The following is a 17,555-nucleotide window of genomic DNA, read 5'->3' as shown; positions in this document are numbered from 1 at the left end:
AGCAATGTCCATGATATTGCTTGTAGGGATTAAAGTAGGTATGGGCTGTTCATTTTTTGACTAAGCTAGCAAACAGCTGTAGTAAAGCTTTGCGTGTGGTGTGGTTAGATGCAAGATGTGGAAGGGGGCTCATACGAGTGCTGTACAAACACCCTCATTGCCATGACGCTTTCATCTGGAGAGATTAACTGTCTGTGTAATTGCACGTGCTGATTTAGGAAGTCACCCCATCCTTTGCAAACTACAGGACTCTGTTCCTCCAGTCACCTTAATGAAAAGACTGTCCTGTGAGGAGAGGTTTATGCCTGGGGTGAAATCACTTGTGTATGGTTACAGAGATGTGATCGAACTGGATCAGTTGTCTTTAAAGCAGTTTAAATGGATGGTTTAAGGTATGGAGGAGGATTCTCTTGGGAACAGATTCTGTGAGAATTCTTCAAATCCTCTTTGAAGTTAATGGAGGGTATTAAGGGCAGTCACCACCTTCTTAAGAGAGGCATTTAAATTGCTTTGATTCATTTAATTTTATATTTGTGTTGGCTGGTTCTGGTTTTCTCCCTTCTCCAGTCTTCCAGAGCATGTTTTTGATAATTTTGCCTCCTGAGCGTACTAGATTTTTTTATGTTGGCTGTTTTCATATTTTTCCATGAGTGGTGTAATGCTGATTACTGAAGGATCTTGGGCCTTTGGCTTCCTGTTGGAACGAGATAATTGCTCTCCAGTAGGCAACGCATGACGTACAGTATCAGCGTTAAGCCACTGGGATTCCAGTCACTAAAGTAGAACAATATTGTGGGTAAATGAATAAGCAGAAGTTTATCATACTTCCTGCACAACAAGGTTTTTGTTAAAGAGACAGCAAAAATTGTTTTCAGCAAGGGCTAACGTTACTGAAAAAGATGCCAGAGAGCTGGATTCCCTGGCTGCTTGGTTTTGTCTTGCTGAAAAGATAACTGACTTTTTGTAGCAGCAACAGTGGATGATGGTGCGTTTTGGCCAATGATGTGTATTCCTTCATGAACATGTATGGAGTGTATAACTTTAGAGTGTGATTTCCAGATGCACCATCTACTTAACTTACAGAAAGAAGTTGTACCAGTTAGAGGTAGAGACGTTCCAGATGCAGTTTGCATATTTCACACTCACCCCCAGGAATCCTCTGTTGTGATTTTAAGAGTTGGCCATGTTTGACCCTGGAATAAATGTAGTTTCTCCCTGGCTGTCTTTATTTCAAGACTGTCAGTTAAAACTCACTTATGTTCTGGGCACAGCAGGAGTACGTTTGAGAAATTTAAGTTTGAAGTTATATGTAAACCAGTAATAGAAAATAATTCATAAACGTAATGAGCTCTTTTCTTGTGCAAGACATGGCCAACCCAAGGGTTTAACCACATGGTGGGATTAATAATATTTTAGCTGCCATAGCAATACTGATCAGTTTGCTTACGCTATGGCAAAGCAAAATAAATTATGTCTTTGAGGACCTCTGTTATACTGAAATTACTTAAACAACATGAAGGCTTTAATGAAGTACAGCGTATGTACACATACTCAATAGATACACAGCTCTATCTCTGTGTATTTGCTTACGTTTAGGACATAATTTTACATGCGGTTCCATATATACATTTGTATTTCAACTTATCTCAGAGGTAGTTGTACTTCTGTAATGCCTAAGAACTATGGGGATACTAATGAGGAGTTTCATGTTTTAGGTTTGTTTCCTTGCTCTTATCAATTTACTTTGTACCGGTAATTGCAAAGCACAGTTATTTATGTCTCAGTTGTGACTTTGACTTTAAACTGGCAGCAGCAGCCTGTGCAGGAAGACAGTACTTATGAATAGGCTGAGATGAGTAGGTTGGTTGCTTTATTCTTGCTTGAGTCTGAGAGCTGAGGGCTGAATCTTCAGAGCCCCAGGAACCGTTGTCAAATGTAGCAGTCAAGATTTTGATGATGTGCTTGATCAACCTTGCAGCCAGAGAGAACAACAAGAAGAATGTGTGGAATAAAACTACCTTAATATAGTACCCTGCTGTTCTGTCTGTATGGCTGAGGTGCATCTTCATGCATGGCCAGGCCCCTTCATAGCTCAGTTCAACTTGAAGTCAGGTTCCATTGATTTTTGTGTCCAGAAAAAATGCAGTTTGACATTTTTGTATTTCAGGCACCTAGGTCTGGCCTGGTTTTGGTTTTATGTGAGTGATCTTAACACTTGAATGGGTTGGATGAAAGTGGATGGATGGATCTCTGTTGAATGGTCTGTACAGGATTTTGTGTTCCAGTTACATATTTTGCAGATATTTTCAACACCAGGAGTAATTTTGATAGTAGTGTACTTACTGTGAAATTATGGAACTTCAAAAACTAAATAAACGTTATCTTTTTCCCCTCTCCTTTGTTTTCTTGCAGCCAACTGGGTACATGGAAAACTCCATTTCCTACAGTGCTATTGAAGATGTTCAACTGCTTTCCTGGGAGAATGCCCCTAAGTACTGTTTACAGCTCACAATCCCAGGGGGTACTGTCTTACTGCAGGTACAGTAAACACAGAAGTACACTTTTCTTTCTCTCTTACTGTGAATTTCCTTTAACTTCTGTTTGCTATGCATGAGATCTTGATTAGATGGACTCAGAAAAGGCAGAGAACGCAGGGCCGTCAAATTATCTAACCACTGGAAAATTTGCTTAGGGTGATAGCTCTGAAACTCTTGATGTTGTTCAACAGTTAGAATGGAAATTTTGGGCCACAGTGATTAAATCTTTATGCTGATTTTGTGCATCAAGATTGTGCTGTGTGGAAAGGCACATTGATATGGGCTTGGAATAATGGTATTTTTACATGTAGTCCAATTCCTGCATGAAACAAGTCAGAAATTTCATCCTTTGATTCATGTAGGAAACCCATAGCTTGCACTAGAACTGACAACTGTCTTTTTTTAAAAGATACTTGATCCTCACTGGCAGATTTCAGTATATTTGTATAGATATCTACATGTGCTAGTTCTCTAACTCTTGTTTTCAAACAGAATGACACCGCATTTACATTATTCCAGATTTCTTCATCCACTTGTGAGGCTTTGTAGGACTCTTTAGGTCACTGCAGGTTTTAGTGACAGAAAAGCACTCTGCAGCACTGTGCTTTGGAACAACTTAAAGCAGGAAAGGAAGAGCAACTGAAAACCCAGCAGCTTGGTCCTCAGAGCACTTTGAACAATCATAACTTAAAAAGACTGAATTGACTCTAGCTTAACTCTTACCATAGTTCTCAACATTGTTTCAAAGACAATTCATTACCTGCTACCTTGGGAATTCACTTCTTCAGCTGGATATACAGCCATGACTGTTGTGTATATGCATTTTATGCAGGTAGGACAGTAAACAGACTGGGTGAGTAATTTCTGCAGAGAATGTGGAAAAAAATATTAAAATGTTTAAATGAACTGTTTTGACTACACCCTGACTGATTTCATATTTCTGGTTAATTTTAATTTTATATTTCAGTACCTGTTTTTCCACATGCTCTATTGAAAATTCTTTACTACTTAAATTCTTTTAATATGGGATACTATTGACATGGTTTGACATAAAATCAAGCATTCTAGTAGTTCTGTGTGATAGGCTTTCCTGATTTTTCATTTTTCAGAAAAATTTAAAATTCCAACTCCTTCACTGATGTGAAGCAGGAGCAAATTTTGGACAGCCAGCATTTCCCTCAGATGGAGATTAATTTTCAGCAGTCCTGTGGGAGGGTGTCAGCATGTGGTGTCAGAGCATCCTTCATGTATTTGCCTGTGTTAGATACGACAAATGCCACAGGAGAGTCCGAGTCCCTGTTGCAGTTCTCATCCCCTCTTTCCGCTGTCACCAGGGTCTATTTCTGGCTTATTACTGCACAGTAATGAGTCAGAGAAGGAAGAGTGCCATTACCTTTCCTTACATCATCCTGATGTCCTCCCATAGCAATACTGACCCATCCCAACCTATTTTAACATATGAAATCTGACAAGCAGCACCGGAGGTGGTGAAGCTCCTCTTAGGAAACTGGATCACTGTCCACCTGGGTTTCAGAGGAGGATCCAGTTCTCAGGCAGCCAACAGCTTAATCTGGGCTGGGATCAAAAAGTCTTTGTGCATGTGCTTCCCACTCACTCTTTGTGGTATAAGCACAACTGTCTGAGCACGGATGTGTTTCGCTGCCTGGCGTTTGGGGATTCTCGTCGTCTTTGTGGGAGTCATGGAGAGGCAGTTTTCTAGACGTGCTGGGAGCTTGTGTTTTCTTCTCTTCTGCCAAATAGATGTGGTCCCCAGGCCTTCTGGTGAGCAGCAATCAACTCTCACAGATTATTTTTCCTTCCCTACAATTGGGATAGCAGGTGTGAAAGAAGGTATTGCAGAAGCTGGCTCGTAGGCCACAAACTCTTCAGGCCAGGAAATAGGACCTAAATTTATCCTTTGAAGAAGTGTAGGCTCTTTAGTGTCAGTAATAGCTGGGCCAAACTTCTGCTCTTCTGCTTTCCCTTCGTAAAGCACAGCGTGCAATTGTGGTATTGTGTGGATGATTTTGAAGAGGATGCTGCCATTTATAGCGAAATAACTGGAATAACCTTTTGAAAGAGATTGAAAAAAACTTAAGAGTGTAATTTCCCAAGTTGCTTCGCACCAAATGTAGGAGTCATCCCAGGAAAAAGGTTTTGGTTTTAGTACTGCCTGCTTTCCCAAGGAGTCCTTTTTTGGGGATGGGTTCTAAGTGCCTTAAAGCTGCCACTTCCATCCCTGTCGGTAATGTTGTGTTATTCACTTCTTGGCAATCAAGTGTAGTCAAAAGGAAAAACAAACAGAACGGGAAACCTTGACAAGCCCAACTGTCGCATGTTCAGCTCGGTGCTTGAGCACACTGTTTTTGCCAGGGAGTCCCCACGGTAAATATTTCCACTGGATTTTTTAGTAACACTTTATTTTAGTCTCCTTGGAGAACCTGGCTTTTGTTTTAAATGCAAGTCCGGTTGGTGTTTCCTCTGTGGAGAGGTCGTGCAAGGACCAGAATCCAGAGAGGTGGGGAATATTTTCAGGAGGAAAATGGCATTTCTAGCAATTACCAGCAACTCTGTACCTTGAATTAAGTCTGAAGAGTGGCAGGTTTCACTTGCAGGCCTGCCTGTGTTGTGGAGGTGCAACCGAGGGATTTGCGTCAACAGTGTAAAGGTTTTGTATAGTCTGCATGAGGCAGCAGTGTGCATGCCATGGGGTTTTGACTTCCTGCAGCCTTGAACCGCCCTGCTTCACTGTTCTTGTGGCTGATAATAAATTGGTGCAGAGAAGCCTGCAATATTTTATGAGTTTCAGTAATGAGTATCAGCTGGAGGAAAGCATAACCATCCTGCTGACCAGAGAGCAAGCAAGGGAGGGAGAGAGAAAAACAGACTAAAACCAGGAAGAGTTAAAAACAGAGTCTGGATCGTCAAATCCTACTTATTGCCACGTCTTTTCAGGTGGCAAAATCCCATAGGAGGATATGTGTTGTAAGGGAATGCTGTTGTAACGGAAAATCTGGGAACTTTTTGCTACCTGGACAAGCCTGTTCTTGTATTCTCCCGAGTAACATTTATGGCAGTAAAAAGGGGATGCCCATGCTGCTAAATTAGTGTTACAGGAACCTGGTAGCATGGCATGTGTGGTGTGGTGGAAATGTCAAACTGTCTGCTGATGCTTGCAGCTGTAGAGGTATTGGTATCAGTGGAGCTGATCATTTCTGGAGTGGTTTGTTTCTTGCAGAGTTTCAGGTGTTCTGTTTCTCAGCAGCACGCGGGTTCTTATTTTGTCTTCTCCTTGCCTGGGTGGAAATTACTGCAGGGGCTGTAACACTGGGCCTGAAACAAGTGTCGAGTTTCCTATTTTCGTGAGCAAAAAGAAAATATTTAAAAAATTTTTAAATTAAAAGCTTTTAAACATTTAAATGAAAAAGTGTGTTCCTACTTGTTGACTAAGAAATTAAGTAGTTTGGGTGCAGAGAAAAATACTTCCCCTATTGGGCAGAGATGTAAATTTACTCTTGTTGACCAAAGCTCTGTGATCTCTTGCACAGGAATTTCTTCCTGAGAGCAGTCTTTCTGAAGCTGTTGAAATTAATCCTATGAGTAAGGTTGGTACTGCAGCTGACCCAGATGGCTTTTCCTCTCTGAACATGTACATCTCAGAAATCCTTCAGAACACAATTCCAGGATCAACTAATCTAAAAAAAAAAAAACCACTACCTGGAGTAGGCAGTCTTAAAGTAGATGTTCTTCCTCCTCACTGGAGTAACAGTAAATAAGCTACAAGTAGTTAGAGTCTTCTCACACCTTTTAAGAGTCTCACCAGCCCATTTTCCTGTTTTCTAAAGAACTTTTCTACTTGGTTGTGGTTGTGCAAAAACAACGGGAGGCCTTGATTGTGCAAGAAGCTCCAATCGGTTGGGCCATGTGCCACCAACAGCCCTGCTAAAGCGATTGCATTTGATTTGGGCCTAAACGTACCAAACACAGAGGGGGCACAAGCTATCATTTTACATAGGTAGCCTATAAAATCTCCATTGTACTTCATTCCCATCTCATTGACTATTTTTAATGACAGCAGGCAAAACGGTTCCAGGTTTAATCTTTTTTTTTTTAAGTTGGAAAGGTAGCCGTAAGATTAGTGGTGTAGAACCAGACCCACTGTGTGGGCAAGGCTGAGAGCGAGAAAAACGTTGCCGCTGCGGTCAGAATGCCTTAGGAAAGCCTGCTTTTAAAGTCTTCTGTGTCTCATTTTCTCCTCTTTATTGTACCCTGGAGCTGAATAAATATAGTAATTTATGCCTTCAGCTGGAGTAAGAAAATGCAGGTGTCAGTTGCCAGGAAGTGATGACTTCAGTGCAGAAGTGCTGGGCTCCAGGAATGCACATCGGATAAAACTGCCCGTGTCTGCATGCAGCCCCTGTGAATGAATTGCTCTCTGCTGCTTTACACTTTGGTGCTCATTGCTCCAAACTTCAGAAGTTTTATGCACAATAACCTGTATGTTTGAGTAAGACAGCATGTGTAGAGGTGGCCGTCAACTGGACAGCTGTCTAGAGGAGCACTGACAAGAGCCTGATGGTTCTTTTGTCATCCAGGCATGCTACGAAGCTCCCGGTTCTTTTGATAGGAAAGAAATAACTCCCTGTAGTCTCTTTCTCAGTGTAAGCCTTAGAAAGAGGAAAGAGGGACAAGGGATGCCATGCAAGAGTGAGCTCTTCATTGTTCTCTGCAAAAGATCCAGCATTTCCTGCAGACCACTGCGGTTTTGCAGCTTTCTGGAGTCAGGCAGACGGAAGAGTGCCCTGGAAGGATTAGTCTCCGTTGCCCAGGAGAAGTGGGGAGCGCTGGTGTCAGCTCTATCCAGATAACGATGGGTGGGTTGAATGCACTCAGCCTATCTGTGTTGGACACTGTGGAAAGAGCGCTGGTGAAATGACCGTTGACTTTCCAAGTTCCTCGTACTGTTGAGCCCTCATCATTAACAGAAGTGTGGGAATTCTCTAAAGGTTTGGTCTTCAATTTTTGCATTCCCTTTGTTGTCTTTGTCTTCATTTCCCTTGGAAGTGGTCTTGAACGACAGCCTAAGCTCAGAGGGTTTCTAGTTTTAGAGCAGTTCAGACTCCTAAGCTAGATCCAGATGCAAGTTCTCTTGATTCTTTTTCCTCTGCAATAACTAATACGATGTGTAGACAGACAGTGCTTGGTCTCACACTTGGAACCTGGTCACTTTGCTAATTTTGCTGTTGAGATATTTTTTGTATACTGCTGCTGTCAAGTTAAACAAGGCTTTCCTCTGCAGGTTTTGGTTTTGCCTTTTATAGCAGTTTTTGTTTGTTTTCTTCAGTGTTTGCTGTCCACGTGTGTGCGTCTCTCTGCCTGATGCTATCGTCTTCATTAATAGTTTCTGTCATCCAGTTTACGTAAGGCTCCAGTCCATTGCATGTTCTATCTACACGCATTATCTTCTAATTATTTGTCGTAGTCTTACCTTCCATAGCTACTGACATCCCCAAGGTAGGAGAATAATTAAGAGTTTTCAACAGTTCCCAGGTGGGGCTTTAGCCTTTGCTCTTCCTTCAGACTTCAGTGCTTTCTTGGTTCAAGCCACGTAATGGTCAGACCAGGGACTAAATCAGGCTGACATTTTGCCTGTTTGAGAGAAGTACTTCATCTCCCTAGGATGTTTAGGATTTTCTCGATTTAAATAACAGTACCTCAGTGTGTGTAGCTCCTATATCCTTAATCTGCATAGGGGTTTTTTTAAGAATGTGTAACTTGCAGTATTATTGGTGCTCTTGCTTAATATACATGCTCAAGCCTACAAACCTTTCAGTTTTCTTATTCTTTGAATGGCTTTGATGGTACCATTTGAAATGAAGGGGGTTTTGTTCCCCTCCATGAAAGAATTTTCTCCTTTAAACAAACAAACAAACAGCAAAAAAAAAAAAAGGGAAGAAAAAGGGTAAAAAGGGTTCAATGTGAGATTGGATCTTTCAAAGAATTCTGGTGGGTTTTCAAAGTATTTTTGTCTGTTCAGAGATAAGAAATATCTAAATATGTTTACTTTATGCCTTTTTAATGATGTGGTAAATTATTTTTGACCTTTCTGTTGTATTAAAATATAGTATAAAATATATATGTGTATACACATATATATTTCAATTCAATATACTGTGTAAATAACAGAAAGGAAATCATTAAATATTGGCAAAACAAAATATCCTAAAGATCTGCACTCTAAATGTTCTTAGAATTTTTAATTGCATGCAAAGGGAAAAAAAAAAGGAAGTTTTATGCTTTTGGTTTCTGTTTGCAGCAAATTGATATCCTGATAAGTCAGCAGTCTTCATGAAATGGAAAGTCTGTTTTTTATAAACTCTGTGGCCAACAAAGATTATTTATGATAAATTTATTCTGCTTTATTGCCTAGAGATCTACAGGAGAAGCAATCGATTCTTGTTAATATATAAATAAATAGTATATAAAAATATATAAAAGCACATGACTCCATTTAGTTCAGAGAAATAGTCCAAATTTATCTCACCGAGACATCAGCATCTGACCTTGAGGTAAACACAGTTTTGGTAACCATGCAGTGTGTTAACTTTTGGTATTCTTGCCATTATCAGTGAACGGAATCGGTGTTAGGAAATGAAATTCATTATGTGGTGTGGATTTTGAATATTTACCTGAAAAGGTATTGGAGAGTGGAATTTGTGGAATGATGCTTTAATTTGGAAGAAGTATGTGGTTTTTAGCTGGTGAAGAACCTCACCTCTTTATTTTTTTAATGTGCATTTATAGGCTATCCTGTAATTTTTCACTGATTCTGTAAAGCATTTTGAATTGTAAGTAAAAATGGCCCGTTGGCAGCGACGAGGTAGAGTTGGAAAAGCCGAAGGGCATCTCTACCCACTCAAATATTTCAGACTTATGTCACCTTGTTAAGGCATGCGTATTTACGTCACTGTGGATGCTTTTATATTTTTTGATACTGAGCCTTTTGACCTTTGGGAGTGTTGAACTGTTCCTCCACTGGCTGCAAACCTGGCTTCACACTGAGAATTTCTGGCAGCTGTGCTTAATACTGACAAAAACGGGTGATGGCTGGGAGTGATTACTGCAACATTTATGCCGTTGCTGCAAACAGTCTGTGCGTGTATCTGCACGTCTGTGTGTGTTTTGCTTTTCACTCTGTTTTAGTATTGCTGAAAGAGCCGAGACGTTATTTGAATTGCTTTGGGACCAGCTGAGGAACGGGACAAGAAGGGAGAGTGTGGAAAACACCCACCCCTCCTCATAAAATGTCAGCCCGTCTTCCTCTGCTCTCGATGATTAATAGCGAAGGCGAATGTCCTACAGACGTCAAAGATCTGACCAAATCCTGATTGAAATCAGGCAGGATTTTTCACAGTCTTTGGGTTGGACACTGTTTCATAAGAGGTTAATGTTTTGTAAGGTGTTGGTTCAGAATTTTACATTTGCGGCAAGGTCTTGTGTCACTGCTTTCTGTGAAAATAAACTGGTTATAATGTAAAGTCCTAACTTTGAGCAAAGGGTTTCCCTCACTGACGAGGCTGTGGGAGAAGTTAGACAAGGTCATAAAGTTCTGAAGAATACGGTCAGTGCAGCCTTAATGGTTTTAGGGCACACGTGGGTGATTTGCTTAGTTTTGGCTGGATGATCTGAAACGCTGGTAGAAACTAATGGTTCTGTTTGTGACTTGTTCATTGCAGGCTGCAAACAGTTACCTGAGGGATCAGTGGTTCCATTCTTTGCAGTGGAAGGTAAGTGCTGCACTTCGCGGTCTTTCTTGTCTGCCTCTAAGTGTACTTCTTAGCATTCCCCGTTCCTTCATTGTAAGTGCCCTGAATGGATAAACTCTTTTTCTTACAGAAACCCTAAATCAGAACATGTATGCAGGTTCAACTTGTTCATATCGTGGATGAGGTAGACAAGTGAACTTGATACCTAGCCCAGCTTTATCAGCATGCCGTTGGCTTCACAAAGGAGATAGCCAGTAAATGCACATTTAAATAGTACAGAGATTGGATGGTTTTGGGTTTGTACTGTGAAGGGTAAGTTGTTACAGAATGAGTACAGCCTAGTTTCATACGCTGGACTCTTGGGATACTTGGGGGTTTTGTTTGTTTGTTTGTTTTGTTCTTTTTATGAGAAACTAGGGAGAAAGGGTGTCTTTTAGAGTTGCTTATTGTAAGTAGCATCAGTCTGTGGTTTTGCTTTAGGACGATTTGGATTTAAAGGCAGTTTCCATTTCAGAGGTCTTGCGCCCTTTCTCATTTGCAGTGGGAACAGTGGACTGATTGCCCTGAATAGGGGAAGTGCATCACAGTGACAACATTGTCTCTCAAAAGCAGCACATTCCTCATCCCAAACTGTAGCTGCTGACCTTTGGATGGAATCTGTATGGATCTTTGATGCAGCTGGAAACAAGTTTTGGCCAGATGCTGAATGTGGTTGTCCTCTCTTGTCTTGTGGTGGGAAATGCAAGCAGTAGCTTTTCAGCTTAGGACTTGTCTTCGGCAGAGTTTCAGTGAAGTCAGCTGGGATGGCTGTGTAGCTTATCAAGATTTTACCCTGCTGACAGCAACCACACGTGAAAATATAAGGAAGTCCCTCCCACCAAACTGGTTTTGTTGTAGGTGTGTTTGATAGTTGCAAAATAGTTGTGTGGCAAAACTGCAGTATTGGTGTGCTTTGTGTAGCGATCAGCATCTGGCAGAATCTTATTCGGAGCGGATTCAGGTTCTTATCAGTAAATGCCAAGTGTTGAGATCTCCTTTTCCAGACCACTGGCAGGTTCTCCAGCCTGTTGCCCTGATTGCCAAAACGTGCGTGGGACAGCAGTGGTGATAACAGAAGGCTGGGCTGTGGTGTGGCACTTTATTTTGGCTTCTTGATAGTATCAACACAATGCCTAGCCAGTCTTGCTTTCTTTGCAACTCCTGAGGATAACAAAGAGCTTAAAGCACACAGAGACAGTATCTCCATGTGGCCGTTATTTTCCCTCCTGCTTTTGCAGGCAAAGATGACTGGAGAAAGCATGGACAGAAATGATGATGGAATTTCTTTTCCTACCTCACCTCCAGGCAGGATGGCTGTGGTACTAATGTACTGGTGGCATGTGCCCACTTGGCTCCTGCAGCAAGGGGGAAATTGGGGTTGGAAGCGTAACTGAAAAAAAAATGAGGAATGGTAAAGATGCAACCTGGCCCCACCACAACTTGCCCTATCAATTAAATTATGAAAAAAAACCAAAAAAGCCTAGACAGAATGACCTGGCTTGCTCTCATGCCTTTCGGTTATGGAGAGGGAGCTTTGCTCTGTGGGAGTTGTTTTTAAAGGAGCATTTCTTAAACTTTCCAATGCTTCTGACCAAGCCTCTCATTTTGGGAAACTCTGAGTAATTTAACTTGTTGCAAAGTAGAATTTATTTTTGCTTTCTTGCTTCCCTCCCCACCCCCATTAAGTTAGTTTCTGAAAAACAACTGAAACATTATCTTGATTTGAAAGACCTTCCCTTTACCAAGAATAGCAAGTAGCATTTTCCCATAAGAACAGTGGCAGGGTTTAGTCCCTGCCCAGGTACTTCATACCAGCAAATTCCTCTTTGCTAAAAAGGGTACAGTTTCTTGATGGATTTTGTTGCTTAATAGTTCGGAGGAAGAGCACCTGGTAACTTTCTGCTCTTTACTTGGGTCGCTATTTGTCAGGTTTAAGGGAGATCTCAACAGAGGCAAGACAAGCAGTGTACCTAGAAGGAGACTGGACAAGTGCAGGTTTATCACTCTGCTAGCACCATGGTCTGTGACTTTAAGAGCCAGGTGCCAAGGTTCATCTCACTCCATAATTTGTATGGTTTGATGATTAAGCAGGTAGTGAGGGAACCCACAAAAAAACCAGGAAGCCTATTCTTCTGGAATGGGTCATTTACACAAAGCACCAGCTGGCAGAGAGATCGCTGCAGCTGTATTATAATTGGGTGGTTGTGCTGATGAATGATCTGTTTGTCCAGTGGTCTTACAAATAATAGGTCAAAACACTTCTGCGGGCATGTAGAACACAGATGCAAACTGGTGCAGATAGCTGAGGCAGTTACTCAGCGGAAAACATCCAACAGAGATGAGCTTGCTATTGCATGTACTTGTGTGGTGGAAGCATCGAGGGGGTCCAGCTGAACCTAGAGCCCCACCGTACCAGGCACGAGATGTAGGTGGAGCAGGAGACCTTCACTTCTCCTGCCATGCCCAAACAAGCCTAGAGGAACCTATTATGTGGATGGTGAACTGATATTCTGAGTTTCCAGCAGCAGGGATTGCCCAATTCCAATTGTGGGAGCAGATTCATATTCTGTCAGTGTCCTTCTGGCTCCTTTTCCTGTGCTTCAAGCCATGGGAGTCAAACGCTGCCTGGAAAATGGCTAGCTCCAGTGAGTAGCTGTGTTACAAAATATCTGGGGAAGCTCTTTAGGTTCAGACACATAGTGGTTATCCTTTGGTCTGGTGTGAAGGTGCTGAGGTCTGTGAGAGAGCTTTTATGTGGTGCAGTTTTAAAAATTAACAAGCTGTGGGAATTCAATTTGCCAACCAGCACCCTGGAAATAATTTTTTGTTCTACAGACAAACATTGAAATAAAAATCAAGAATAATTTATTTCTACAGCCCAAAGAATAATAAAAGAGATGCTGCAGATAAACAGAAATAAAAGAAAACCAAACACGTAATTATCCATGTTTTAGATCGAGCTCCAAGAGGTTTTATGTGTCATCCAGCTAACTAGCTGTCAGGATGCTTACACAGCTTTTTAGATGCTACTTTCTCCTTGAATAGTGTGCTCACTGAAGAGCGCATTAATGTAGGGACAGACTGTTCGTTAAGTAGTCATTTTCTCTTTGGGTTTTCAATTTCAGGCTCTCCCACTAAGGGTTACTCATAATTTCTCATTTAATCTGGACATCAGTGTGTCTCACAACTCCTTAGTGATTATTGGCCACCTCAACCTATTTTTAGAAATCCTGATTTCCTTCGGGTTATAACTAAGTCAAACTAGCTTTGACCAGAAAATAAACAGAACATGGTAACAACTGTCCAGATCCTCAAACGTAAACAAATCATTAATCTACTGTGTAACAAATGTTCCTTTCAACTAGGGAGGTTGGATTGAAACCATGGTATGTAATCTTTGGTATTTGGAAGCTGGTAAGTCATAGCAGTCTATCAATAAAGATAACAACACTTTCTGTGAACATACAAAAGAGAATAACACGTGCAGTTCATTGCCCTTTCTGGATCTAGGCTAGCTACAGTGGTAACCAACCACTACTGTAGGGAATGCATACAGCTAAGCTTGGCTTGTGACTAGTAATGTTGGGACACACACAAATAAGCAAATATGTACCCTTGGCATTTTCCCAGACACTATCCCTTTATTTTATTGCTTGTTTATTCCTAGCCACGTTTGGGCTGTGGACTCTCTGTGGATTTGAGTAGTGCTCAGTCCATAGAGGTAGAAAACGCTGACCCCTACTACACCACACACTCAGAGTATTTGTCATCAACAGACCCGCTTGACTAATCCATGTTGCACTCGAATTAAAAAAGACATCAGTGAGGTCTTCTCTGGGGGTCTTAAGGCCTTCTCTTTTGATAGGGAGTACAGGCATAGATTGATGTTCACTGGGGGGGAATCACCTAAAGGTTACAGAGGGCATGTTGTGTATTTTAGCACCCTCGATAGTAAACTCTGAACACCGTCCTCATTGTGGGATGTGAGTTGCCTGTGTTTTCTAGTTAACTGAATGATGCAGCAATGAAACATGTCAGTTGACAGCCTTTGGGGGAATGTCCTGAATTGACACTATACAGAAAAAAACAGACCTAGGTCTGCAGAAAAGCATGAAATGGCTTAAACTGTGCTCCATGTGCTTCTGACCTGCATCTTCTAGAAAGGCTTGCCTATACTGTGTCTTTGCTGCTGATGCTATTAACCAGTCCTTGACTGTCCACTAACACGTAGTGCTGCTTGGTTAGGGGTTTTACCCATCCGTGAGCATGGACAGTGCAGATGTGTTAACTGAAGGATTGTTTAGGGTGGAAGGGACCTTTGAGCGTCATCTGATCATTGCCACACCCACGCTGCCCTCTTTCTCACTCAGTGCAGGGTGCACTTTGAAGTTCTGTCAGGCTGCTGAGAGCCTGTACAGCCGAGCTGTGAAGCCCCAAGCGGGAGAGAGCAGTCTCCTCCCTCATCCTGCTGTCTGTGCTCATGCTTGTGCAGCCCAGCATGGGTACCCACCCTGACTTGCAGTCGACAATCACGTTACTTTTGTTTTAAAATTAATTTTCTACACAGACACCATGTTTTCATTCCCTTGAACTGGGAAACTGGAACAATGCTGTCATTTGGGATTTGCAGACATTTTGCATTGAATTCTAAAACAAGCAATGCTGGCCTTCATTCAAAAACTTTAATTTTGGATTAATACTTTCCTGGTTCTCATAGGGATTGTTGTATTTGTGTCTTCAGGAAATAGATTATTCCATGCACACACAGCCCTACTAACTGCAAAGGGGTTGACTGTCCTGAATGACAGTACTCTCTCTGGTCTTCACTGTGTCCAGGTTATGAATTCCATTAGTACCGAACATTTTTTTTTTTTTTTATATAATAGCCGTGGGTGAGTATCAGTTTTTGTATCTAATGATGGAAGTTCAGAGGGAGTTATTTTTCTGTGCTTTAAAACTGCAAATAATTAAGTTGAGAGAAACTGTTCTCAAAAGTGCGGTAAAGCTTTCCTTGTGTAAAGCACCTTTACAGTTTTGTCACCATGGTAATGATTAAAAATAGTGCTGATACAGGAGTGGGGTTTATATAGAATTTGAATGATGTCAACAAAGAAACTGATAGCCTTAAATCTCGGTATATCATGCCTTTAAACTATTAAATCAGGAAAAAATCACACTGTTTATGGTTAAAAGAGCCTGCGTCTGTCGTTTGTATTTAATCATGTACTTTACGATCTGGGAGAGGAAGCTTTGATACCCTGTGACAATTCAATAGCCCTCTGCTGTACGACACAGTGGAGATACTAGCCGAAGAGTTCAGCAGTTCTTTGGAGTGGTGGTTCCTGGACTTCAGACCCTCTCTTTGGTGGTTACGCACACACAACTGTGACTGGCTTGGCTGGTTTTTTTGCTTTCTTTAGCTGAAAACCTGAGGTATTTTCACAGAACACAGAAGTTCCCTTTTTCCGTTGAGGTCAAACAATAAATTATTATCATAAAATTAACCCAACAATGGCTTTTTGGTTGGTTGATCATTTTTGTTTTGTGTATACAAGTCAATAATATATTGATGGGAACTGAAGCTGTGGAATTCAGTTTTGCCTTTCAAAGCCTCAGGGCTTTGAAAACGTTGTGGGCTTTCATGACACACGAGTTTTGGAGGAGCACGTTTCTTGCTTTGATGGATAAAAGGCAGCCCACACATTTTTGGCTGGCTGTTTTACTCTTCCCATGGATTGCACAGGTACCAGTTGTGAGAGACCATGAACAGGTATTTAAGATATCCAGAGCCTCTCCCCTGCAGGACTTTGAGCATCCCGATGAGTTTCAGACTGGACTTTATACTTTGTAGGGAGCAGATGCAGGGTCCAAGTGGTGTGTTAATGGATCTGCGTTGCCGAGAAGAGAAGCTGGTACCAGTTATAACTTTCTGGTGAAAATAGTGCGACTAAAAATGTATCTTGTCAGTTTTCAGTTCCTGATGCGCCCCCCCCCGCCATGGTTGGGTTGATGCTTACTGCCAAGATTTGTTCTTCTTTTGTATTTGATAGGTAATGTGAAATACCGCGGTGTCTGGAGAGCCGTGGGGCGCTCCAGTGACATCCCCTTGCTTCTCATGCAGTGATTGATAATACCGCCCAGTCTATAGTCTGAACAACCTCACTGCAGATTCAGGAGCAACATGATGGATATACTTACTTTTATTTCCATAATGTCTGTGTTTGTAGTTAAGTGTTCTCCCCTACTACTTTTTTTTTGAGAGGGGGTTTGTTTTTTGGTTTTTTTTTTGACTTAAGGCATCTTCATGAGCATGTGAGGCCCCTCGTTTTCCCACATGAGTTTGCCAGTCTCAGGCCATCTGTTATCAGAAGTCACTTGAAAAATCTTGGCCTTGTTTTGTGAGATTTCAGTTTGCTAGGGGTAACTGTGCTGCTACAGCAAAAAGTCATTGATCTCACTTTGGGAAGTGGAAATGAATAGATGAAAACCAGACAAGATGTTGACAGAAAGGTTTTTCTTTTATTCTTTTATGAAACACTGATGTTTTAAGAACTGGAACAGGTAGAGTGGTTAGGGTTTTTTTTAAGCTTCCACTGCCTTTACCTTAGGAAAATACCTCACTCTTTCTGGGATACGTTGGAGTAGTTTGTTCCCATAAGGTACATGTGCAGCAGCTGATCACTGTCTGTTTGCTGCATTAGTTTCACATTAATCACTTTAAATCTAGGAGCTGCATATCTGTGTCAGCACAACACTTTGTCCAACCAAAAGAGCCTCTTGGCAACATGCTGAGATGCCAGCCTGGATCTGAGCTGCTGCTCTGAGCTGTTCTCCTCTCATCCAGCCATAAGCACACATGGTTTGTATACCCATAGATGCCTCCTGCATTGCCCAAACAGGCTTTTTTAAGGAGACAAAACTCAAGCCAGTTAATGGCCTAGTGGTGAAAATTGAGTAGAAACTAGATAGTTATTTTCTGCCTTGCTTTAGCTAAGTCAGGACCAGCTCTAAATTTTCCCTTCTAGACTTGGATGCTAGCCTATTCAAACTAATATTAGGTCCGAAGATAGAGGGCTGTCAAAAACAGCTGAATAAACAGGTCAGCTTGTTATTGTGTACTCAGGTCTTGCCTCTGAAGAGGAGTAAATACAATTGCTGGAGTATGTTGCTTCTCAGGAATGCTGAACTGCTGGCCAAGAGGGATCCTTGGTTT

At 41.6% G+C, this 17,555-nt stretch overlaps 1 protein-coding gene across 1 annotated transcript in view; it reads left to right on the top strand.

The window, feature by feature from the left end:
* The first annotated feature begins 2,418 nt into the window (after positions 1 to 2,418).
* The window catches only part of CMIP (c-Maf inducing protein), a 60,471-nt gene continuing 45,334 nt past the window's right edge, over positions 2,419 to 17,555 (top strand). Inside the window, exons 1-2 of the mRNA XM_010145412.1 lie at positions 2,419 to 2,538; positions 10,274 to 10,324. Coding sequence (XP_010143714.1) covers positions 2,425 to 2,538; positions 10,274 to 10,324 — 165 coding nt within the window. The 5' untranslated portion in view covers positions 2,419 to 2,424. The remainder of the gene's footprint in view (positions 2,539 to 10,273; positions 10,325 to 17,555) is intronic.

The sequence above is a fragment of the Buceros rhinoceros genome, unplaced genomic scaffold (assembly GCF_000710305.1).
Source record: "Buceros rhinoceros silvestris isolate BGI_N320 unplaced genomic scaffold, ASM71030v1 scaffold16941, whole genome shotgun sequence".
Taxonomy (NCBI): Eukaryota; Metazoa; Chordata; class Aves; order Bucerotiformes; family Bucerotidae; genus Buceros; species Buceros rhinoceros.
This window is presented reverse-complemented; position numbering and strand designations above follow the sequence as displayed.